The following is a 26,486-nucleotide window of genomic DNA, read 5'->3' on the forward strand; positions in this document are numbered from 1 at the left end:
TCATTACTGGATGAATCAGCGTTTTTGAACGATTCTCTTGAATTAAAAATGTATTCATTGACAAGTAAATTTTTAAGACACTTGTGAAACAATGCAATTGACACAAATGATATTTGAAGTGCAGTACTTTCACTTTTTATTTTGATCACTACAATATAGACATCAGTGTTTATATCTGAAGTATAAACTTTATCCCAGTATTTCTGTGATAATATGAATGACTGTAAGACAGAAATAATACTGTGTAGTTGAAAAGACCATTTGTGGTTTCTTAACCAAACATGCTAACTGCTCTCTCTTTGTCAGCGGCAGTGTGAACACAAATTTGAATGATCCGGTAAGACTTTGTCAAAGGTTTAACAGACTCTGGGAATCGTTGTCATTTAGAAATGAGATTGAGAGGGTGTCTGAATCAAGATCACAATATTTTAACGATTAATCATGCAGCTCATGATTCAAGAATCATTGTAATACGTAGTTGTAATTTTTGTACTTAACTATGCACAAGACAAGGAGAGTGTGGTAAAAATAATGTATGTTGGTTTTCTGGTCTTAGTTCTTACCACATTAAGCTGCATTTTAGATTTTCAGTGATCAAACTGTCATGAAAAACGTGATAATATTGATAACAGAATCATAAATATTTTAATGGATGCAACTGTGGCGAGTGGGGCGGGGCCGAGAGGCGTGGGAACGAGGAGTGAGGCCAGGTGTAGTGATTGGAGATGAGCTACACCTGCGCCCCACCGCCGTTATCGAGTCCCACGTAGGAGATGGAAGGATATAAAACTGGAGCGACTCTAGTGAAGGACGAGAGAGGACCAAGCCTGGGCCATTATTTTATGTTTTGCTTTTTATTTGCGTGCACCAGTCGTCCGCGAGGGGCTGGTGCGCTGTTTTGTATTTATTTTGAATATTAAAATGTTTTGATTGTGCGCCGGTTCCCGCCTCCTCCTTCCCGATGAGTATGGAGTGTGAATATCGTTACAGCAACAAACTTCAATACACCTTGCTGTGATTAATGTTTTCTGCCGCTTCAGTTCAGTAAGTTACACGACTGCCCCCCTACTGACCATGTCTTTCTTGTTTAAGAGCCCCCTAGTAGGTCGCCCCTAGTGGGCCGCCAATTACTATCAAAAGAAATAACAATATTTTTAATATATGTAAAAATGTCTAAGTCATAACATAATTACATAATTTCTATATATAATTAAATAACAAAAAATAAAGATTTACATTGTTACTATGCTTCCACTATTCGAGCTTGCTGATTGGTTTGAGAATAAGCCAATTTATCTTCGATATTTTTGCTGCATATGCTAACAGAACAACAAATTCAAACATGCATAAATTACTGTCAACAGGCTCAACGTAAATGGTGTTTCAACCTAAATTATAAGAGACGTTACAACTTTTTGATAAAGCTCTAATTGGTTTTCTTTTGGAAATATGTTTCAAATTCATCCTGAATGCATTTATGCCTGTAAAGCATATGTGTGTCAAAATCATGATTAAAATCGAAATTGCTAAATTTAACAAAGAAATCGCGATAGTTTTTTTTTTTTTTTGTCTATCGCACAGCCGTCGTTCATTCAATAAATACATTTAACAATCTAGCTTCTGAGTACTAAGTTATTAACCTAACAAAAGCGGGGTCAGTTAATTTTTTTCATTGGGCCGCGTAAATATATGTGTTTGGTTTGTGGGCCGCGAGTTGAAAAACGTTGGGAACCACTATTCTAGGTTATTACATGCAGAGTTTTTAGGTCCTATAATTAACACCTGTTTTTTTTCAGAGAAACTACTCATCATCCAGTTTTTTTGGTATGTTTGGTATGTTTTAACAGGCCGCAAAGAAATGTAGTGCTGAGTATCATCAGCATAACAGTGAAAGCTATTTCATATAATGAAGAGAGCGCACCATACGTTTGAGATCAGTTTACTTTGTTGACTTAACTATCCCGCACGGAGACTGCTGAACGCACCACTTTAAATGGTGTTGTGGTGCTTGTTGTTGTATTTTAAAACACAATTTGCAGTGTTTTCAACTGACATAATGGCATTTAAAATAAAATTATCCCAAACTTAACTGTGGTGTGCATGTGACTGTGCTGCGCATTAAGTGAACCGTATCCATCGGCGCTGCTGGAGCAAAACACTGTCGCACACATTAGTTTGATCCTGCTTGATTCTGTTCTGGAAAATATCAGATTTTGGATTTTTGCTTTCTGGTAGGCCTAGCCTATTTGTTTTAAAAAAATCTGACATACAGTGCATTCGATCGTGACAGTGCGAGTGAGCACGGCATTGTTAAACTATTATTTATAATGTAAACTACTTAACACACATTCGCACGTAGACCGAAAAGATGATCCTCTTCATACGAGCAAAATGGTCCTTGGAACAGCAGAGAGAACCGGTATACTGGTTTTAAACTGTCCAGTGTAACCTTTTAAATGTTTAGTTGACTGTATTTTATTTTGATAATGAACAGACTGCGGAGTTTGAATCACTAGAATATACATGTGCTCCAGGCTCCGGCGTGATCGGAACAGCTTAGACAGGAAAAAAAAAAAACTATTTTGCAGGCTTAAGAAAATGTTAGATCATGACCATGCCTCTGGATGGCATTCGAGATATAGCCTTCATTAATGTCTTTGTTCTGGTTTGCCGGTTTCTTTTCTTAAATCTTCTAATTTCTCAGGTTTATTTTATTATCTTTCACTTTTAATCGCATCTCTTACTGTGTGTGGTAAACATGGCAAGGGAAATGAAAGATTTCATGAATTAAGAATTCATTCTATTTATTCATTTGTTCCCTTATTTCAGTAAAATCATGGCTTATTTTGGGAAAAAAATTAATGAAACATGGACAATTGCCACAAATGTATAAGTCGTAGGAACAAATTAACAAGTTGTAGGAATTAATAGTTTGTCTGTCCTGTGTCCTGCAGCCCTGCACAGCGCAGTTATCTGATGAAAAGTTACTACATTTCTATTGCTTTTAATGTTGAAGAATTTTGTGTTGTTTCTATTTTAATGTACTTGTAAAGTTTAAATCACATTGAAAGCTTAATTAGTACACTGTGAATTAATGATGATGCATTTATATACCATCACCATCACTCACAGCTGCTTGCACGTGTTCTGCACACGAGCTGCATGCAGCCCAACATTAAATCAGTGAACCGTCCATCGACAGCCTTAACCGATCAATCTCTTATTGACAATTAACCGACAATGATTAAGCGTTTGCATCCCTAGTGCTGATAATTTTTGGCCATGACTGTATGTTCAGCTGATTTTGTTCACATGACAGCTCTGTCATTTACAGCTGCTCTACCATTCATTTACAAGACTCTTTTAACTGTTATATGACAACATTTTAATTTTTTTCATAGGGACGACGAGGACACATTCAAGATCCTCATTGCTACTGATATTCACCTCGGTTTTCTAGAGAAGGATGCCATAAGAGGAAATGACACATTCGTAACCTTTGATGAGATCATGAAACAAGCCGTGCAAAATGAGGTGGGAATGAAATAATGTGGACATTGTTTTGTGACTTTGTGGTCATATTGTAGTAAATAATTTGTGAAATGATTACATAAATGTATTCAAATGGTAAAATAATTATTACCCCTTAAACAGGCAAGAGTGAAAAATGATAAGCAAAAAAATTTTCATGTCATTTTTTACATCATGAGCATATGAGTAAAACAAATCCAAAATAATTTTTGAAATATTTTATATATTTTGGATTATGAGTTGTGACTCCCAGGTCACGTTGCCTGATTAGGGTATAAAAAACGACCAAGTCATTAATCTGTTAAAGGGGGGGGGGGTGAAATGCTCATTTTCACTCAATCTCCTGTTAATCTTGAGTACCTATAGAGTAGTACTGCATCCTCCATATCTCCAAAAAGTATTTAGTTTTATTATATTTATAAGAGAAAGATAGTCTGTACCGTTTTTTTTCTGGAAAAAAACACGAGCGGCCTTGAGGCGTGACGTGTGGGCGGAGCTAAAGAATCACGAGCGCGTGTAGGCTTTTGCGTTGAGAGCGTCTGGAAGCTGTGACATTACCGTGAGGAAAAAGACAACACATTACTGTGAGGAAAAAACCATCATCCAAAACAAACCATGGCTATTAGTCAGATTCAGCTGTACATTTATGATCCAGAATCAGATGCCGAGGCTGAAATTTAACAAGAGCAGCAGCAGCAACGACTACAGCAGGACGTCTCTATGGGGTATGTAAGTTATTGAAACTGTATATATTTGCTTAGCGGTTTTGGAAAATTTCACTTTAAAGTTCCACTTTACATGTTTTTTTTTTTTTTTTTAAGGTTTACATGTGGAAAGTGCAGTTTGATGACAACTGAGGCGGAAAACGTTTGCTGCCAAGAAATAGAACCGGTTATACTTATGTCTTGAAATGCATTATGTGGCCAGCTAAACAAATGTATTTAAATACACACACACACTATACATCGCATGTTGTTTACTTGATATGCTTACGCGCCGATAGCTAAGTTAACAAAACAGAGATATTTGAAGCAGTTTTACTTACCGCCTGCAGTTCCAACTCACGATCGTGACCCTTTTTCGTTGGGACTGACTCATCCTTAAGTAATAAACGATATGCAAATGCGGCGTCAAACTGGGCCTTGTTTGTAAAACAAGCATCTTCGAAATGCAGGGAATAAACAAAAACACTTGCACAACTCCGTTGATGCTCTGTAAAAATAAACTCCATCCACTGGTCCCTTAATGCTGTTTTTTTTGGTAATCTGTGCAGGGTTGTCTTGCCCTGGCAACCGAGAAACACTTTTTTGACATTTCGCTCTCTCGCTCTGGTCAGTGAATGTCTCTGCTCTGGTCTACGGGCATGCGCGTGCTCTTCCGGGAGAAGTGCCCTTAGGACCCATATAAGGAAATTCCGCACTAGGGCTGCAACTAACGATTATTTTGATAATCGATTAATCTGTCGATTATTTTTACGATTAATCGATTAATCGGTTTATGTACTTATATTTTAGTTTTTTCCATTTTTTCCCCAAGTAAATTATTAATAAAGGGTCTTTATCATTCAGCATAGATTTTTAAGAGATTTTAACCATTTTGCATTGTCATATCCTCATCAAAAATATACCTGGAGTTGTTTTATTATGTTAGTAATCCTTTGTCGAACTCTTCTGCAATCAAAACACTGAACCATACTCTAGCAAAATTCACAAGGAGATTTCAAATATTGTTTTCACCATGGCAGTCCTTAGAGCTCCTAAAGTAGTTTAACATCCCAAACAAAGCTTAAGGAATCTTTGAGAACATATTTTCACGAAGTATAAGGATAAAACAGAATAAAATTGCAGTGCATTGTATTTTATTATTTACTGGGAAAAAGCTTTATAGCTTATGCTGTGAAATTGTAAACAATCCTTCGAAAAAAAGTGCCAATGGCATGAAACCTGAATGGAACTCACAATTTAAAGTAAAATCCATCAGAAGGTTGTTCAGAAAAAAAAAATTGGGACACACACAAAAAACCTGCTGTGTGAAAAAGAGCAGTGAATACTTAGAAAAGAAGTGCATTTTAAATCTACTCAAACATTTACCTCTCTCATTCAGTCATAATTAGGCTGCAAGTCTGAATTATGAACTGGTAAACGACAAACTGATCACATAACATGTTTGTAAAGCTTTAAATGTTAACTGTTAAAAAGCAATGTTATCAGCTTTTACGACTAAACATTTGCAAACAACCTTGTACTGGAGAATCTGCACAAATAAAATTCTTAGGGGCCGTTCACATATCGCACCTAAAAACGCGTGGAAAACGCTAGTCGCGCCGCTTTCTCCTTCTTTCCAAAGCGCTCGGGCAGAAGCGTCCCTGAGGCCTGAGCCTGAGCCTGAGCCTGAGCCTGCCTTTGCTAAGCAACCATGACGTGCTCTCTCCATGACGTGCCCTCTCCATGAAGACCCGGAAATTTCAGCAAAGGATAAATGGATGCGGTGTGGACGCGCCTGGAAAAACGGGCGCATCGCACCGCGTGCGTGTCGCGACCGCGTCGCTTCCATTATGAGAGTGCATACTGCGCGCCTACATAGGAAATAACGAACTTGAGCACGCAAAAGACACGATATGTGAACGGCCCCTTAAACAGTTCAGTAGTGCAGAGTTTACAGGTTACTCTTCATTTTGAAGGCTCAAAGTAAAGTACTCTCACTTCCCGCTGAATGCTGCAGAGACGCTGTTCGGGAAGCACGTGACATAAAACGAGGCCAGCTATTGGCTATTCGCTACTTCACCTGCTGTACTGGCTGAGTAAAACCTCCGGTGGCTCATTACTGCCACACTTTGGTCACCGCAGATTTGAAATATGCACGAAATGAGCCGCTTATGGCAAATAAAATTTATTTAGCGACGAATCGATTACTAAATTAGTTGACAACTATTTTAATAATCGATTTTAATCGATTAAATCGATTCGTTGTTTCAGCTCTATTCCGCACCATCTAACGTCACACAGACCCATACTCGAAAAAAACTTTCCGAAACTTGTGACAAACTGGAAGGTGTATTTTTGTTCAAAAAACGTACAACTTAATTTTTGAAACTTTGTGCATGTTTAGCATGGGAATCCAACTCTTTAACGGTGTAAAAAACTCAGTATGCATGAAACAGCATTTCACCCCCCCTTTAACTGTTACTGGCCTACTTGCCACTGCATGCTTAAAACAATTATATCCTATACATTACCTTATGTAATGTTGACAAATTATATATCACTCAAAAGCTTATGAACTCCAGATTCAGCCTTTGAAAACCATTTTGAAATCGGACCTTGCTTTAGCATAAAAATGGTACTCTGTGACCCCCCGTTTTTTAAATGGGCATTAAAGTGCACTATCCAAACTTAAATTGCTGTAATTTATGAACACTTTGGAATATAAACCTAAAGGCCAGCATTTTTCAACACGTTTTTTGTGTTCACACCCAAGCGATTTTTGCTGACGATGAGCCGAGTGAACATGCAAATTCATTCCCTGACATTAGATGGCGCTTAATGTAAAACAGAAATACCCCTGCACACAAGGTGGCGCTGCGCAACTTTACGCTTCTTAAACTCGCTTTACACTCAGAAGAAGAGAGCAAGTATTTACACGCTTGTCAGAATCATACAAAGAAAACATGAATATTTCAAGCACCAGTAGCTCCAGTTCCAGTTCCAGCGATGAATAAATTGTTGTTTTGTTGAATGAGCAAAGACGCCGGAAAAGACGCCGATTTTGGGTACATCCCATAGTTACAAGAAGAGAAGAACATGGGGAGTTTTATCGACTGGTACAAGAGCTGAAAATGTATCATGAGCGTTTTCGGGGATATTTTAGAATGTCCGTCAGTGAGTTGGAAAATTTACTTCAACAACTGGTTCCCTCGCTGACGAAAGAACAGACACACTACCGTAAACCAATCGACCCAGAACAGCGTTTGGCCGTGGGTTTACGGTGAGTTCGTTTACATTGTTATTCACTTCAATGAATGTTGTAAAAACATGTGGAGCGTTGTTAAAAACTAGTATTTGTTTATTTCTATTTCAGTTTTCTAAACACTGGGGACTCGTACCGCACTATTGCGTCCAGCTTTCGACTTGGTGTGTCAACTGTGGCTTCGATAGTGAGTGAAACCTGTGATGCATTGTGGCACTGCCTCAGAGATGAACATTTGCCAGTGCCTACTGAAGAGATGTGGAGGAGTACAGCCAGGAGATTCCATGAAAGATGGAATTTCCCTAACTGCTTGGGAGCCATGGATGGGAAACACATATTCATCCAGGCCCCTGCAAACTCTGGTTCTCTATACTTTAATTATAAAGGTACATTCTCCGTTGTATTGCTGGCCTTAGTTGATGCAGATTACCGCTTCCTGGTGGTTGATTTGGAGAGCTATGGCAGCAACAGTGATGGAGGAATCTTTGCCAATTCTGTACTGGGAAAGGCACTCAGAGATGGAACTCTGAATGTTCCCCCACCAAGTGAACTTCCAGTTAACCATGGGAAAAGTTAACCATGTCATTGTGGCGGATGAAGCTTTTCCACTGAAACCATATCTCCTCCGGCCATACCCTGGACGCCGCCTCCCCACAGACAAGAGAATTTTCAATTATCGTTTGTCTCGGGCACGGCGCATCTCTGAAAATGTATTTGGCATCCTCAGTCAATGCTTCCGGGTTTTCCAAAGAACTTTTCCAAAGAACTTTACAGGTTCAACCAAGTGTTGTTGACAAAGTTGTCAAAGCTACTTGTGCATTGTGCAATTATTTGCGCCCGAACGGAAATGACCAGAATCGTGCCACAGAGGATGACCATGATTGTGAGCAACCACTACAAGACATTGAACATTGTAGGGGGCAGCGGGCATCTGTGGAGGCCCAAAATGTCCGAGAACTGTACAAAGAGTACTTCAACTCACCAGCAGGAGAAGTTGCTTGGCAGTATGACCATGTGAACCATGCTCTGGGGAACAGATAATATCAACCTATAAATTTGAGCCATTTTAATTACATTTTCCATTGTGAAAACCGCTAGTGTATGTGTATATATACAATTTCTGTGAACTTGAATACACTATCAAATCTATTGCATCTGATTCTTCATTAATTAATATGGCAGCACTCACCACAGCAAATTAAATATTTTTGATATAACATGTTCTATCAAAGTTAAAGTATAGTTTTTTTTTGCAAAATGTAAAGTATTTGGTCACTTCAACATATACTTATTTACAACTAAATGTAAGTTGTATTTTTGAAAATGTGTATTTTTAATAAACATTTTTACTAGCATTTTCTTTAAAATGTTCTCATTTCCTGCACAATGCTGTGCCCAAAATGGTTATGTTCCTGTAGATTGATAACTCTTGCCTACAAATGCAATGTCTCCATAATTAGGCACATAGCTATTTCAATAAGAGGTCAAGAATACTTATTTACAAATATATGCCAAATCCCAAAATATGTTACATTACTTTCAAGTCACTTATGCACAAGTTCTTTTGGAAAAATGAAACTTTTTTTTTTTTTAATGAACTACAAGTTGCTATAACAAACATAAAGTAAACAAGGGAGTAAGAAAAGGTTGTGCAAATAAGTCACAATGACTGTAGTGCAAGTGAACAATAGTGCAAATAAACATTTATGAAATGGCCATTTTCAACTAAATTTCTTGAATGTAAAAAAAACAAACAAAAAAATACAGAATTAAAATGAATACAGTAAACATCTATTAGGGTAGCCAAGAGTAGCCATAGTTTGTTGGGGTCTGCGGGGGGACCTGATGGTAGGACACCGGCGACTGCTGTGTAAAAAAAGCAGAAGAGGCCTGGCCAAACTCAGCATCATGCAACAGCTGATGTATTTTTAATTTGACTGAAGACTGTAAGGCTGGGGACAATCTCCTTAGTGCTGGTATCAAGCCAAGAGCAAACAAATAATTTTCATCATTTTTTGTTGCTCTCTTCGTTGCTCTCTGCGCTCCTCTTTCTCACTTTCCCTGGCTTCTTTGGATAAAAGGTACCGGTCCAACAAGTCTGGTGTCTCTGGCCGTTTTCTTTTGTTTAAAGTAGACCTTTTCACAGTTGGGCTGGAGAATGATGATCCTGGAGACGTGCTTGCTGATGCTTCTTCTCTGTCGCTGACTTCTTTTTGAACCACCACTTGCTCAACCCCTTCATCCATATTTTCAGGAGAAATATTGCTGTGAACACTGTAAAGACAAATTCAGTTTCTCCACTACAGCACACAAACGGTGGCGATTGTCAAACGTTTGAAGGAACGTACATGAAAGACAATTAAATTAAATGAAACTCACCATCCAGGCCCATTTTCTGTGCAATACCACTCCATAACAGTTCTCTTTTATCAAGATTTTTGTAATCGCTGTCGCGTTTGTCATATAGTTCTTTGTGTTCCGACACCGAGACCAGCAACTCTACATTCATCTTGCCTTGCATCTTCTTCGTCTTTATTTTTTCCCGGCAGTGTAGACGCTACTTGGCGTATATCTTCTTCGCAGTTACGTATGTGTGCTCACAGCAAGACAGTTTTGTGTTTGAGCGCCCCCAAGTTGTGTTTTAGTGTAACTTCAGAAGCTCCAGACACGTGTGCAAAAGCGCCATTCTCATTGGTCGTATAGTTTTTGACGCGGTGCGTCAAACCAAAAAAATGAACCCGAGGTGTTTTTAAAAAAATGACGCTTTTACGCGTGGCTTTTTTCGCGTCGGTGTGCGCACTCACATTGGCGCCCTTTGTTTAGTCACGAGGCGTTAAACGTCGGCGAATATCGCGCAGTCTGAACAGGCCTTAAGGTTGGTCTCTTTACAAAGAAGAAAATTAGCAAAAGTGGAATTTTTCAAGAAATTGAAGTATCAAAAAGTTATAGAAGTTTAAATGTACTGTAAATTTGCGCTATTAATATTATTATTTTATTATAAATATTTGACATAACAGGTTTTACTCTAAAATTGGTCTAAAATTAAAGCCTTGTGTCTAAATAAGTTATGTTACAAATTTGAAGTTGATGTGAAAAAAATTAGATTCCTGTGAGATTTTATTTAGGGTGTCATACCACACACATCCACTGGGAGTCATCAAAACTATTTAGAATTTTGCTTAATGACTTTTTCTCTAGATTTCTCTGTGAATTTTACTTCTATCTCAAAATAACCACCAAATATGAAATCCTGAGACTCAGACCTTTCCAATGATATGTTTGTTGCCAAGATTATAAAAAGCCAAGCGTCCCACAGGTAGGACAGTGACAGTTATGGGGTTTTAATTTCTTTTACCAAGCTCCTCACCTAGTGGGTGGTGTCAGTTTTTGTATTACACAATTTATTTGAACTACTTTATAAAAAAACAAACAAAAAAAACTTTTCTAATCCTGACAAAACACACATCATCAGAAAGTTATGAGTCTTACGGTCCCATCTGGCAACTGTTTTTTGATATTGAGACTGAAATCTATACATTTGATACAGGAGAATGCATAAAAAACACCCAGTGGCTATTTTTGGTACAACGCCTAAAAATGTCATGGGAACTTACATTTTATGATATCAAAATTTAGAACACAAATTGGTTAGACATGACTTTGATTTGATAGTAATTTTAGAGTAAAAATTATTTTGTAAAATATATATTTTATCTAAAATATTTAGAGTACATTTGATTTACAGTAAATGTAATAATTTTTTGAAGTTACTTTTCTTTTTTTTTTAAAAACAAGACCAAACTTATGTCTATATTCCAAAACATTCTTAAATTACAACCATTGAAATTTAGTGTAATGTTACAAATATTCTTAATATACTCAATACTCTCTTTTTTTTATACCCTAAACAGGCAACGTGACTCAGGAGTCACATACATTTCAAAACGTGCTAAATAACAACTTAAACAACATATGACTTAATTTTTTTCTTCAGCGCCCTAAGACAATGTTCAGAATGAATGTTAGCAGTAATATAATTTTTTTTTCCAAAAGAAAAGTAAGTTAAATATATTATTACTGTATTTTCCGGACTAAAAGTCACACTTTTTTTTCATAATTTGGCTGGTCCTGCAACTTATAGTCAGGTGCGACTTATTTATCAAAATTAATTTGACATGAACCGAGAGAAATGAAACAATAGAAATGAACCAATAGAAAACATTACCGTCTACAGCCGCGAGAGGGCGATCTATGCTGCTCAGTGCTCCTGTAGTCTACACTGAAGAGAGAGAGCGCCCTCTCGCGGCTTTAGACGGTAATGTTTTCTCTTGGTTCTAAATAAATGCGACTTATAGTCCAGTGCGACTTATGTTTTTTTCCTCATCATGACATATTTTTGGACTGAGGCGACTTGTACTCAGGTGCGACTTATAGTCCGAAAAATAGCCATGTTGGATTTAGATCAGGCTGACTAATATACCACTGAAAACTTGAAGCAAATCATGTGACCAGCATAATAATAAAAAAAATTATTTAATTAAAAAAAAAATTATTATGCCCCAAAAAAGACAATAAAAACTATGTTACTCATTGGTCACTTTGCCTGATTTAGGGTTAAACAAGTGATCTAATAATGAATCATTACTGTTTAAAAATCTGTGGTTGACTTAAAAGCGGGGTGAAATGCTCATTTTCACTCAATCTCCTGTTAATCTTGAGTACCTATAGAGTAGTACTGCATCCTTCATATCTCCAAAAATCTTTAGTTTTATTATATTTATAAGAGAAAGATAGTCTGTACCGTTTTTTTTTCCGGAAAAACACGAGCGGCTGGAGGCGCGACGTGTGGGCGGAGCTAAAGAATCACGAGCGCGAGTAGGCTTTTGCGTTTAGGGCGTCTGCAAGCTGTGACATTACCGTGAGGAAAAAAACATCATCATCATCAAATCCGGCGTCAAACTGGGCCTTGTTTGTAAAACAAGCGTCTTCGAAATGCAGGGAACAAACAAAAACACTTGCACAACTCCATTGATGCTATGTAAAAATAAACTCCATCCACTGGTCCCTTAATTATGTTTTTTTTTTTTTTTTTGGTAATCTGTGCAGGGTTTTCATGCCCTGGCAACCAAAAACAAACTTCTTTGATGACATTTCGCTCTCTCGCTCTGGTCAGTGAATGTCTCTGCTCTGCTCTATGGGCGCGCGCGCGCTCTTCAGGGAGAAGTGCCCTTAGGACCCATTTAAGGAAATTCCGCTCCATCTAATGTCTCACAGACCCATACTCGAAAAAAACTTTCAGAAACTTGTGACAAACCGGAAGGAGTATTTTTGGAACAAAAATACTCCTTCAAACTTACAACTTAATTTTTGAAACTTTGTCCATGTTTAGCATGGGAATCCAACTCTTTAACAGTGTAAAAAAACTCAGTATGCATGAAATAGCATTTCACCCCCCCTTTAACTAAATCAGATTGAGGTAAATACAACTTATTGGTCATGAGACCAACATTTAGCAAGACAGGAAAACATTAATTCCGCCTGAGGGAAGACGTTTTTTTATTCTTAAACTTGGAGCTCATTATATTGAAGTACAAATCCAAACACCAGAAACGTTATGAAAAATATGCATTTTATTTTTTTACATGCTGTATGGTTGAAATAATATTTTAGTTTATAACTTTAAGTTCCATTGTTTAAAAAAAATGCTTTATTGGCTAACATTTCATAAACCTTCAGTTGTTATGTTCTAAAATCCAATGTCATTTGTAATTTCACAGTATTTTGACTTCCTAAATCACTAACCTTTCAAGTCACAATTCTATGATGGTCAAATTTACTCAGGCCAATGGTATTTTCTATGGTATTATTTATTTATTTATTTTTGAATAATTGTAGCCTACATAAATAGAAGCAAAACAAATATTTGGATTGTCCATTATTTTTTCCCTTATTTTCTTAAAGAATAAACACTTATTTTCTACAAGAATAAATATGATTACATATAATTAATTCATATAACTAATTTAAGCAATTAAAACCTTTTTTAAACATTAATTTAAATACTATTAAACTAACTTTAAAATCTCAAGGAGTTTATAAGTTAAAAAGGGTAAAATGTCACAGTGCATGTTAAATAGCCTGTTAACAATATAATTAGAACTAACAATATAATTTTTTTTTTTTTTTACATGAACAATTCCTGTATAAAATGGGACAGCAACCTTTATATCAAACATTTTTAAATCTTCCACAGCTGAGCATCGCGATAGGCGGATCTGCCCCAGAGCACGCGCAGTGAATGTGCTGCACAGTCATTTTCAGATGAAATGATAAAAAAAATACAACCCTGGATAGCCTAGACTAGGCCCAGGCTCTGTTCTGAAGTATATAATTATAATTACTGTTAACCCAGAGTAATACATTTTAATGGATTAATCGCCTATTTTCATCTGCTGCATGTTTTTTTTTTTTTTTTTTGTAAACGCAAAAAAATTGATTAACTTTGTGAGAGGAAAAAATATATAAGTCGTGTATATGTTGCATTTTAATGGATTACCTATTTTCGTTTGCTGCATGTTTTTTTAAAAATATTTTTTATATTATATAATTCATGTATAAGTTCCATTTTATTACATTTAGAAATAATTACGACTGGCCTATAATGTTATAAAGTACCAACAGGATATTTTAAGTTCTCTTCACTTTACAACAAATTCTTTAAATTTAACAAATATATCAGAACAAAACAAGAAGTAAAATATATAATTCTAATGGATAAATATAATGGCGGTATATAATAATATAGGCTTAGCTATAAACAAACAAAAATAATAATAACAATTTAAAGCTAAGCATAAGGTAAGGTTGGGTTCTCTCATTTTCTTACGCAGGAGAAATCCAAACATTTCCATATTCGTGATGTTTCCCATTTGAAGCCTAACTATTATTCATGAGGCAAAATTGCTGTATAGTTCACGCGTGTTTCAGTATCGATGGAAAAACAATCATAATTAGCAATATGTCAAAGTGGACCGCTGCTCGCGCTGAATGGTGAACGCCTGCTGTTTCCAGTGGATATGTGCGCGAGGCACCTGCACGATCTAAAATCTGAATCAGATAATACTCAGTAATACTCTAATGCAAAGTGTTAGTAGTTTGAAAAAATAAAGAATGATAACAGAGTTTATAATAATTATTGTTAAATGCTGGACCCGTTCTCATTTCGTTCTGAATATGGAACCTGAAGATTTTTTTAAACCAAGAATGAATCGAAAATGAAAACATCATCAACAGCTTTTAATCAACAAACACAGATGGTACAGACATCAGCATTTAGCTTTTGCTTTTGAATTGGGTTGAAACTACATAGAACTGGCTTTAAATTAAAAGATTAACTGTAACCATGTGAAATTAAAGGCAATAACTGCGTAGTTCTACAGTCCAAACAACACAGTCAACACGCATTCAAAAAAATGTTTCTAAATCAGCATTCAGTATTTTAGTTTTTAAATTTGGTTAAAAAAAAAAAAGTCTACCAGTGAGACTAAATAAAAGTATGCTATATAAATACATTATTCCAAAATGTTAAAATCAAATAATGTTGGTGCGAATAAAACAAAGATGCAAAGTGTTTCATTCATCTAATGGATGAATGAAAAAAATTTCAGTGTGCTACTGCAGGTGATTTTTAAATCAAATTAAGTCAATGTAATTTTAAGGTAAAATAAAAAATAATCATCCTATACAGAACTGACGTTTGGACTGCAGTTGTTGCTGTTGGATAGGGCTGAACGATATGGACAAAATTTCATATCTCGATTTTCATTTCAGATATCTCAATATCGATACGATATGACCAAGTGTTCTTTTGCGAAGCACGACCTGCACAACACGTCACTCTGGTTTACATCGTCTTTTCTGAATCCAAAATACTTCCAAATTATGGAAGATGATTTATGTTTTGGCACCAAGTCAGATTCTGCACAGCCACCGGCCGCATTATTTCCTGCACTCATTTTCTTTCTTTCTAATTTATCCGCTGTCTCTGTACAGTGTGCATAGACATTGGAACAGGGGGGGCTTGGGGGGCGGCCAGAGACAGGCGCGCTCAGAGCTAGTGTTGTCACTTTTGTGAAAAAAATCATTTTCGATTTTTAAGACATAAGTGTTCAATGAATCGATTGAAAAAACGATTTTCCATGTCTAGAGAAAAGACATTGGAACATTTATGATTTAGGCAATTAAAAAATCTCCAAGATTATTTTTAATAATGATTCAATCCATTTAAAAAAACTGTTAAAAAAATGAAACTTTAAATGGACTTGAGAACAGGCCATGTGTGTTTTTTTATTGAACGTAACCGACACTAGGTAGGCATATTGTAATGCGCAAAAAGGCACAAAATAAGGCCATTACAAATTCATTGGACAGGAAAACAAGTCGATCAACATTTTCGGAGTCCAGAGCAGAGCGTTTTTTATTCACTATATGTCCAGCTGTTGAGAAGACACGCTCCGACCGCACTGATGTCCCAGGGACACTCAGGTACAGCTGCGCAAGGTGGGGGTATTACTGACAATTTCCCCCACAAAAGCCGGTCGCTCTCAGCTTGCAATGGTCCTTTTCATAACTCGTCTACTGCGCCGCGAGACCTCCAGACGCGCGTAAAGAGTCTTTACATTGAAATCATTCATGCCAGACGAAGAGGTCGCAACTTTTCAGTGTTTTCAACCACATACTGTTTATTTTAGTTTTCAAACAAATAAATTAACATAAGTACTAAAAAACAATACATTTAGAGTTTATAAAATACACACTGATGTCTATGGAAGAGGTAATAATAATCCTTTCCATTATAATTTGACACGTTTTATTCATATCAGATACACATTGTGTAAGTAACTTCAACGTTTACTCTATTCTATTCCCAGTTCACCAGCCACTTTTTTTAGACGACTTTTTTTAGGTTTTTAGACAACAATATACTTCCACTTGCATGTATTTGACAATCGGAATATCAGATATTTCATGCCATAACTAACACATTTGTGAATATTCTGAATAAAAAAAGAAAAATGACATAAAAGCAGATCATCATTCATTCAGAGCTGTTGCTGCTGCAGTGTGTCACGTGACAAGAAATGACGCGTCACCATGGAAACGCCGCCCCCCCTCTCACAATATAGTGTCTCACAGTGTTTTCTCTACTTCCTGCTGGCCTTGCTGTAGCTAATCGTAGCTCCGTGTAGCTATTTTTTTTTCTCTCTAGAATCTTTATCTTACTATCACTCTCTGTTTTTAAAGTGATAAAATATAACTTAATTCACACCATATTTCTGATATTATCGATCAATCTTATCAGGTTAATTTTGATCGTTCACTTTTATTTTATATCCGTGAGTGCAGTACACCTGCATTGCATTAGCACTAGCTTGTAATTAGCGGTTTCATTCGAACCTATCGCTGGTTTTTTTCTCCTTTCCTCTCTCTCGCTCCAGTTCATCTGTTCATCAAACAACTGTGGTAAGAATGTTTCATCAAGCACGATGAGTAATGGCTTCTCCTGCTATTGTTATTTGCACCTTTTGTCGAATTTAAAGTTTATCTATCTCTGTCGCAGATGAGGGATTCACATGTGATTAAATGCAGGGATATAGTTAGACTGACAGAGAAGATTTCAGAATTAGAGACACGCATCCAAACTTTAATTGAGGACAGTAAGAATGTTAGGGCTCTAGATATGGCTTTGGATGCGTCTAGCTCAGGGATTCCTGTACATTGTTTGGCTCCGGCAACAGAGCCCCTGCAGCAGGGCAACTGGGTGACAGTGAGGCAGTGTAGTCGTGGGTCAAAACACCGCTCTTCTGTTCCAATCAAAACATTAAACGGGTTCTCCCCACTCAGTGATGCACCCACTGAGAAACCTGATGAAAGTGCTCTTGTTATTGGTGATTCTATTGTACGGAACGTGAATATAGAGACACCTCTATATTCTATATTCATATTAGCCTGGTCCTGTCAACACCGCACTGGCTCCCTATCAAACATTGTATAGATTTTAAAATATTGCTTATTACTTATAAAGCCCTGAATGGTTTAGCACCTCAGTATTTGAATGAGCTCCTTTTACATTATAATCATCTATGTCTGCTACGTTCTCAAAACTCAGGCAATATATTATAATACCTGGTAATACCTATAATATCAAAATCAACTGCGGGTGGCAGATCCTTTTCCTATTTGGCGCCTAAACTCTGGAATAACGTACCTAACATTGTTCGGGAGGCAGACACACTCTTGCAGTTTAAATCTAGATTAAAGACCCATCTGAGACAAGCCTCTGGCTTGCTTAGTTGGGGTCACTTCATCTACAGCGATATCGTTGACTTGATTGCAAATAAATGCACAGACACCATTTAAACTGAACAGAGATGATATCATTGAATTCAATGATGAACTGCCTTTACCTGTCATTTTGCATTATTGACACACTGTTTTGCTAATGAATGTTGTTCAGTTGCTTTGACGCAATGTATTTTGTTTAAAGCGCTATATAAATAATGGTGACTTGACGTTTACTTCTGGCTTCTCAAACGTGTATGCAAGTTCTACTTTACAAAAACTAAACAAAACAAAAAAATAAAAATTTCAGTTTTGTCACAGTTTAGTCCATTTCGTTTCTCGTCCAACACGCAAGAAGTTGAGCTGAACATCGCTTCAATGTCTCCGCGTGTGTAGGGCGCGGACAGATACAGTACATGCGTGCAGCTTCAGTGAGCAGGCAAGGGACTCTTATTTTGTGCAGTCAGCTGTTCGCTTCCTGTTGTCTGTGCTGAACGGCTGCCCCTGTCCTGCGCACAGATTTAAATATACTAACACAGAAAATAACATGATAGTGAATGATTTACAATGTTCCAAAAAAGGTTATCCTGAAAATGTGGTTGGATCAATGGATGGCCATCTTGAGGCCATTCTTCACTTCCCCCTGCCCGGACAGTTTCCCAATCAATCACAGGGTTAATTCTTTATCCACAAAGCTCTCAGTCGGAATGTTGGATTACTGTTCAACCACAAGTGATTTCTAAACGGTTGCATTTAAATGTAAGAATTCTATTGGAATCTGAATTCTGAATCACGCACAACCTTGATATATAGATGCCTCTCTGCACAGATCTTTACATCTGTATAGTGTACAGTATACAGACTAGTGTTGTCAAAAGACCCGGTACTTCGGTACCAAGTCGGTACTAAAAATGTTTTTAAATGTGACAGTACCAGGTTTCTTTAAGTACCGGTAGTACCGAGGTCCCGTTCAAACCCTGGTTCAGCGCTATGATTTCCGCAAAGCAGAAAACGAGGATGGAATCTCAAAATCCAGTCATGAAAATGAAACCATGAAAATATGGACAGTCACGGAATTTGTCAAGTTAGCATAAATTAATCAAATCAAATCTCCATATGGACCTATCTGTAAATGTTAAGCCGCAAAAGTTGTTTGAAATATGAATCCGTGTTCTGCGTGTCTGTGTGAATTAATGATTGGCAGAGACGTGCGGGTTTGTTTACTACATAGACTGAAGCGCATGACGCTTGCATTAATTTCATCATCTGAGTTTCAGAGTTCCCTCTCGAGGCAGTAACTCAACATTACGTCAGCTAAGATGTATATGGGAACTCCTCCCTTCTCCACTTTCGCTGAAATCGCTGGGGGCAGCTGGCCAATTGACGCGAAGCGTGCAAATACTGACAGGTTCGCGGGCAGTATAAATTGCATGGGCGCGAAAATTACGTCAGAATCTCTTTCTTCACGCTAATGAAGTTATCTTCACGCTTTGAAGTCTTATAATCTACCATCGTGGAAGTTGTATCAGAGGATTACTCACCGTTTCCTCTCCGCATCTGATGGCAGCTACTTGCCAGATTTGTGCGGGTCCCCAGTGCCACCAGCGAGCCGCTGATGGGCTCTCCCCCACCCCAAGACGAGTTCGACGCCGTCAGCTTCGCAGACGATAGATTCCGCCGCCCCCAGGCCGTCGCGGACTTCGTCTCTTTCGGAGCTGGCGAGGAAGACGACTCCATGTCGCTTTCTGCGTCAGAGAAGGATTGGGCGACTCAGTCAGACCGACCCGACCACGAGGGCCCTGCAGACCTCCAGGAGGAGCTCGTCAGGATCCTCAGCAAGGCTGTCACGAAGCTGGACCTCTCCTGGAACGCACCTGATGAACCGGTAAGCTGGAACCGGAAAAGTAAGCTGGACACGTGGCTTCACCAGTCGAGCCGCCGCCAGGCCGCTTCGAGGAGAAGCACCCAGTTCTTACCAGACATGCAATTATATATATATATATAGGCATACTAATTCGAACCGACAACACGTCTGTGGTCTCGTACATAAATCGCCAGGGAGGCGTGCGCTCCAGCGCTCTATTCAAACAGGCAGCGAGTCTCTTGTTGTGGGCGGACCGACACTTTCTCTCCATAAGAGCGGCACACATCCCCGGTATCCTGAACCGCGGAGCGGACATGCTTTCGAGGAACGGGATTCCCCAAGGAGAGTGGAGGCTTCACCCAGGATCAGTTCATATGATTTGGGATCGATTCGGGAGGGCGGAAGTGGATTTGTTCGCCACAAGCGAGAACATGCACTGTCAGACGTTCTTCTCACTATCTCACTCCCCAATATCGGGAAATGCTCTGACATCGTGCTGGCCGGAAGCCAGACTTTACACGTTTCCTCCGGTGAAGATTCTGCCTATGGTTTTGTGCAAAATCAGGGAGAAGAGAGCATCAGTATACTCAAGCGAACGGCACGATATGGCACCCCAGCCCCGAGCTGTGGAACCTTCATGTGTGGCCGCTGGGGGGACCTTAAACGGGCAGGACGCTCTGCACTCACGGGTGTTGAGTACGCTTACGGAGGCTCACGCTCCATCTACGAGACGCCTCTATGCTCTGAAGTGAGGAGTTTTCACAAAATGGTGCGAGAACATTCAAATTGACCGGCGACCTGTTCCGTGTCGGATATTTTACGCTTTCTACAGCACAGAATGGACTGCGGGAGTGTGCCGTCCACGCTGAAGGTGTATGTGGCCGCTATTGCCGCTTTTCGTTCCCCGATTGATGGGCAATCAATCGGTAAGCATGCCCTGGTAATCGGTTTTCTCAGGGGAGCGAGGAGATTGTGTCCTTCACGGCCGCCCTCCGTGGGATTTAGCTCTAGTTTTGAGGGCTCTAGCTCTACCGCCGTTCGAGTCCTTAGCTTCTATTGAGGTTAGGGAGCTTTCCCTGAAGACTGCCTTGCTTCTTGCTCTCGCCTCGTCGAAGCGCATTGGAGACCTACATGTGTTTTCGGTGAACGACGATTGCATCTGTTTCAAACCTGGCGACTGTAATGTCACTCTCCGGCCGAGACCAGGTTACGTTCCGAAGTCTCTCAATACACCATTTAGAGCACAGGTTGTTTCACGGCCCACCTTATCTGCTGAGCCGTCAGCCTCGCATGATGCTGTTGCTCAGAGGGCTGTTTGCCTTGTTAGGGCTTTGCGGATGTATGTGGATCGCTCGGCCGCCTTTCGTCAATCGGACCAGCTGTTCGTGTGCTTTGGTGGATGTAATAAGTGACGTGCTTTTTTCAAAACAGAGACTTTCTCACCGGATTGTGGACGCTATCGCGTTGGCTTACGAATGCCAAGGGAAGGATTGTCCCCTCAACATCAAAGCTCATTCTGTGAGGGAAATATCTTCCTCCTGGGACTGGGCTAGAGGTATGTCTGTCCAGGATTTATGTCTTGCTGCTGGCTGGTCTTCCCAGAACACATTCGCCAGGTTTTACAAGCTGGATGTACCCTCTGTAGCGTCACATGTACTTTCGGTGAGTTAAGTTTATTCATTGTTATAACCAGCTATACAGTAGTTACCATGGCTGCTAACTCTGTGTTATAGTTTTACGCTTTATGCAGTTGTCACCGCAAAGCTGTCGACTCTGTATTTAACTCTCATGCTTGAGTGCTTATGTGTTGTGTCTGCCCTGTCTAGTGCGGGCTTCATGTTTATTTGCATGAAGATATGCAAATTTCGTTAGGGTCGGAACAGATGTCTCATTGGTCTAGTTCCGCATATCAGATGCGAGCACTCTTAGCGACGCGGCCATTGGCTAGAACTGTCCTGCTTTGGTGTGGGGGTGATTGACTCCGTTCATGGCTTATCTTCACTGCTCTCACGGCGGGATTTAATACAGTTCCCATATACGTCTTAGCTGACGTAATGTTGAGTTACCGTCTCGAGAGGGATTACTATCGGAGACGTGGTTCCCTGAGAGGCGGGAACGAGACATTACGTTAGCCGCCGTGGTCGCTGTTTGATCAGCTGTGCTAGCGTTCAGTCGTGATTCTGACGTAATTTTCGCGCCCATGCAATTTATACTGCCTGCGAACCTGTCAGTATTTGCATGCTGTTTTTCATTGGCTGGTGTTCAGGTATTACCGTCCCTGTTTTGATTTCAGCAAATCAGTTTGACCGAACGCAGACAACGTGATTAATATTCATGAACCCAGCAGCTCATCAATCCATAGTGCATTGTATATTGTTAGTATGGTAGTAGAATTAGTAGCAGTATTATCTTTTAATAATAATTAATATGATCTATTACTATTTTTTTTTTTTTTTTACAGAAACCCTCAATGACCAAAAATATCTTAAGCATCACCACCTGTCTTAAGTTCACTTAAAATGACAAATATGCATTCATTAAAAGTTCATTTTTACATAAAGGCATTGTGCTACTAAATATTACTATTATTTAGTAAAATGTATGTGATACTGCTACTACTGTTGAAAAAAATAATAAAACTTTATTTTTTAAAGAAATAAATCACAAAATATTTATTCCATGTTTTAATTTTAATAGCAAATCCCCTTTATTTACCAAAAATAAAATGTTTAAATTTCATAAATTAAAAGACAAATTAAATTTAGGTGAAACTTGTTTACTGTTCTTCATAATTATATAACTTGTAGAAAAACTTTAAACACAATTGTAAATAAGTATAAAGAATGGCATTGGTTTTTTTTTTGTATTAAAAAGTTTTGTAATTGTAATATTTTTTGTTAATTAGCATATTTTTGTGTTTTGCTTTGGTACCGAAATTGGTACAGAGAACCGTTAATAAGATTTGTTTTTATAATGCTTCTCTTCTTTTTTTATCTCAGGTTGACTTTGTTTTGTTGGGTGGGGATCTCTTCCATGACAATAAACCGTCCCGCAAGACTATGCACTGCTGCATGGAGGTGATGAGGAAATACTGCATGGGTGACCGGCCAATCATCTTTGAAATCCTCAGTGATCAGGCTGTCAATTTCAGCCACAGCAAGTAAGGCTTTAATTTTTCATTGTCTTGATGAGAAACACTGTCAGTGTTTATGTGTGTCTTGACACCTGGGTTTTTTCTTCCATCACATAATAGGAACAGTTAAATCCAAAATATAAAGCTTTAGTAACTCTTTCTATGAAGCCTGCATTTCTAGTAAACTATAATGAATGAATAATTACTTTTTTTGTACATTTGGAATTTATTATATGTTGTATCACCTCATGAATTATCAGAACTGTTATAATACATTGTAATACCTACTCAATTGTAGTTATAGCTTTTAGGTGTAATGATTTATTAAATACAATAAACACATTGTATCCACTTAAGTTAGAAATGGATTATATTTCCCATAGTTATAATTTGTGTAGTTACAGTGCATTCAGAAAGTACTCAAACCCCCTCACAATGACAAAGTGAAAACAGAACTTTAGAAATGTCTGTAAATAAAAAAAACTGAAATATCACTTTTACATAACCATTGTTATTTCAACACTTGAAATTTAGCTCAGGTCCTTCCCATTTATCTTGATCATTGCTTTATTAGAGTCAACATGTAGTAAATTAAATTAATTGGACATGATTTGAGAAGGTAAACACCTCTCTATAAAAGGCCTCATGAGAGATCCCAGCCAAACTGAGCAATTGATGGAGAAGTGCCTTGGACTGGTGGGCAAGAACCTGATGGTTACTCTAGTTGAGCTTCATGATCATACTTGCAGATGGGAGAAACCTACAGAAGGACAAACATCCACCAATCTTTGCTTTATGGCGGAGTGGCCAAAGTCAGTCCTCTCCTCAGTGAAGACACATGAAAACACACTTGGAATTTGCCAGACAGCTTCACAGTGCAACAGACAATGACAAGACAGGAAACAGATAATAAAAATAATAATAGAACAATAGACAATGTACAAAAAAGCTAAAACACTATGTAATATAAACAATTATGTATTTTCAGTTATGGTATGTGCAGTTTTGAAATGTAAATAAGTATGTGTGTTAAATAATGTTACTAGTGTTGTGTGTTCCACGATTATCGTTAAGTGTTCATGAGATGGATTGCTTGAGGAAAGCAGCAATCTGGTCATTCAGGTGCTCAGTGCTTGACCAGATGTCAACAGTTTAAAGAGGGATTGTGCTGGATGTGAGGGGTCCAGAGTGATTTTGCCAGCCATTTTGCTTACTTGGTATGAGTACAGTTCTTGCAGAGATGGGAGGGTTGTACCAGTGATTCGCTCAGCAGTCCAGACTATCCTCTGTAGTCTTTTGAGGTCAGATTTGATAGCTGAGCTGAACCAGACAATTATTGAAAGCAGAGGATGGATTCAATAACGGTGGAGTAGAACTGTTTCAGCAGGTGTTGTGGCAGGTGTGGCAACTTCCTCAGTTGGCGAAAAATACTTTGAATACGGAAAGCAATAACTTTGCCATAGTATCTTTTCAAGTTGCCACAGCCATTGCATGCTTTGCATGTGCTACACTTTATTTTGTACCATGTTGTTTTATTACTTTATTAGAATTTGAAAGATAATAACAATATTGCAATCTCTGATTTTAGTCCTTGAAAACAAAAAAAGTATTGCTTAAAGTCCTGGAATTTCATTTTGCGGTTTCTGTACGAACCCTGTTAAATGTTCGATGAACAATACGATTTAATATGCATTTTGTTCCAATGTACAGAGATTAAAACACACACACACACACACACAAATAATAATTTAATAATGTAAACATGCTTACAGACACGTTGTACTCACTGCTTATTTTGTCAGATTTCCATGGGTGAACTACTTGGACAGTAATCTCAACATCTCCATCCCTGTCTTCAGTGTGCATGGTAACCATGATGATCCAACTGGGGTAAGAAAATACCTGTTTATTTTCTCTGTAGAAATTATGTTATTTTTTTCAGGTAGTGGTTATCATATTGTATTTTTAATGGGTAAAATTAACACATACATTCCACGCACTAACCATCTATAGCATATTATTGTTGGCGAGCACAAGACTAACTGATATATAATTTTTACTGATTAATTAGCACAGATATTTGTTTTTAAGGAGCTAAAGATCATTGTTAAAAAATAACACTGATAGTTTGTGATACTGTTCAGTTGCTTTGTGATGAGACTTCTGTGCACTGGCACTGAAGGATTCTGATGGTCTACAGCTGCAAGTCTTTGGTTTTACAGTATATCAGCACACTCTAGAGGTCAAAAACAGCAACATGTGACAAAAAACGACTGTTTTAAGAAATGGATCTAAAATGTGGCAAAGAACAGCCATGTTATTTATATAGTATGTGTTAGCACGTGTCAAACTCGAGAGCATATGATTGTCTTAAAATAAAAATCTATGCTGCTTTATATCATAAATGATTAAAATGTGACTCAATACTACAAGTTTCTTTTTCTATTTGCCGTTCTATTTATACTCAGAAATTGACTTTGGTGTGCATTACATATGATAATTAAGGGTGTGGGGTTTTCAGTTGTTGATGACTATGTGAGCATCTCAAAGTAATAAGTGCAGACCTCATCAGTGCTTGAGCACCACTTATGGAAATGGTCGAGCAGCACACACGGAAAAACACAAAATTTTGCTTTCGTTTGACAAACAAAAAACTAAATCAATTGCAGCTTTCAGACCAAGACTTTTTTCTTTTTTTATTCAAATGCGCAGGAGGATTCCCATTCATTCACTCGCACAGAAAACGGACCCGCTCCCTATCAGTCAGACATTACTTTTTTACTGATGAAAAATGATCTCATCAACCTGGAGTGTGGGCAGAAACATAAACTGATGCATATATGACAACGAATGTAAATCAGTATTTAAATAGCGTAACAGTAATAAATCTATCGGTTTCGCATGTCCCCCACTGTCCTGTAAAATCATATTAAATTAAAGTTTATTGGTATAGTGCTTTTTACGATACAAATCATTGCAAAGCAACTTTACAGAAAATTAAGTTTCTACAATATTTAGTAGTAGCTTATAAGTGGTGTCAGTTTATGTGCATATTAGGGCTGCACGATGTGTCGTCTAAGCATCGATATTGCGATGTACGAATCCACGATAGTTACATCGCAGGATGTGCTATGTAGGCTGTCATAGTTGATCCATTATTCATTAACCGTATGGGCCAGCTGCTAAGCTTAACCATCATATAGTCAAAGTTTATCAGTTGCATGTGTTTTTAAGTCCTGTCAGTTTAACAGAGCACATATAAGAACGAGCAGAGAGAGAGAGAGAGAGAGAGTGCGAGAGAGAGAGAGAAAGCAAGAGAGAGACCGATAGAGAGAGGGAGAGAGTGTAAGAGAGAGACAGAGAGAGGGGGGGGGCGGGAGAGAGAGAGAGAGCACGAGAGAGAGACAGACAGAGAGAGGATTAAATTTTTTTTATTTATACCATACAGGTAAAACCAAACTGTGTAACACTTTTACATTCATACAATTCATAAATCACAATTTAAACATTGATCACAACAAAATAGTTAAACACTGACCACAAAATTATCATTTTCATTAATTCAATTCAAGTTTATTTGTATTGCGCTTTTTACAATACAAAGCAACTTTACAGAAAATTGTTTCTACAATATTTAGTAATAGCTTATAA

General features: G+C 38.0%; 2 protein-coding genes across 2 annotated transcripts in view; both read left to right on the forward strand.

Annotated features, from left to right (window-relative positions):
• mre11a (MRE11 homolog A, double strand break repair nuclease) overlaps positions 1 to 26,486 on the forward strand; it is a 271,381-nt gene that overhangs the window by 24,115 nt on the left and 220,780 nt on the right. Inside the window, exons 3-5 of the mRNA XM_026282677.1 lie at positions 3,402 to 3,534; positions 22,702 to 22,862; positions 24,638 to 24,725. Of these exons, the coding sequence (XP_026138462.1) occupies positions 3,402 to 3,534; positions 22,702 to 22,862; positions 24,638 to 24,725 (382 nt within the window). The remainder of the gene's footprint in view (positions 1 to 3,401; positions 3,535 to 22,701; positions 22,863 to 24,637; positions 24,726 to 26,486) is intronic.
• On the forward strand, positions 6,643 to 8,755 carry LOC113115244 (uncharacterized). Its single transcript, XM_026282680.1, has 2 exons — positions 6,643 to 7,515; positions 7,609 to 8,755. Exons 1-2 carry the CDS (start codon positions 7,367 to 7,369, stop codon positions 8,072 to 8,074), a joined length of 615 nt encoding a protein of 204 aa, XP_026138465.1. The 5' UTR covers positions 6,643 to 7,366; the 3' UTR covers positions 8,075 to 8,755.

The sequence above is a fragment of the Carassius auratus genome, chromosome 15 (assembly GCF_003368295.1).
Source record: "Carassius auratus strain Wakin chromosome 15, ASM336829v1, whole genome shotgun sequence".
Taxonomy (NCBI): Eukaryota; Metazoa; Chordata; class Actinopteri; order Cypriniformes; family Cyprinidae; genus Carassius; species Carassius auratus.

Bases quoted from the DNA above. Each gene is read 5' to 3' on its own strand.
- LOC113115244 (XM_026282680.1), top strand. From the start codon at position 7,367: ATGTATCATGAGCGTTTTCGGGGATATTTTAGAATGTCCGTCAGTGAG. The intron at 7,516-7,608 runs GTGAGTTCGTTT...TTTCTATTTCAG, and splicing joins CGTTTGGCCGTGGGTTTACG to TTTTCTAAACACTGGGGACT.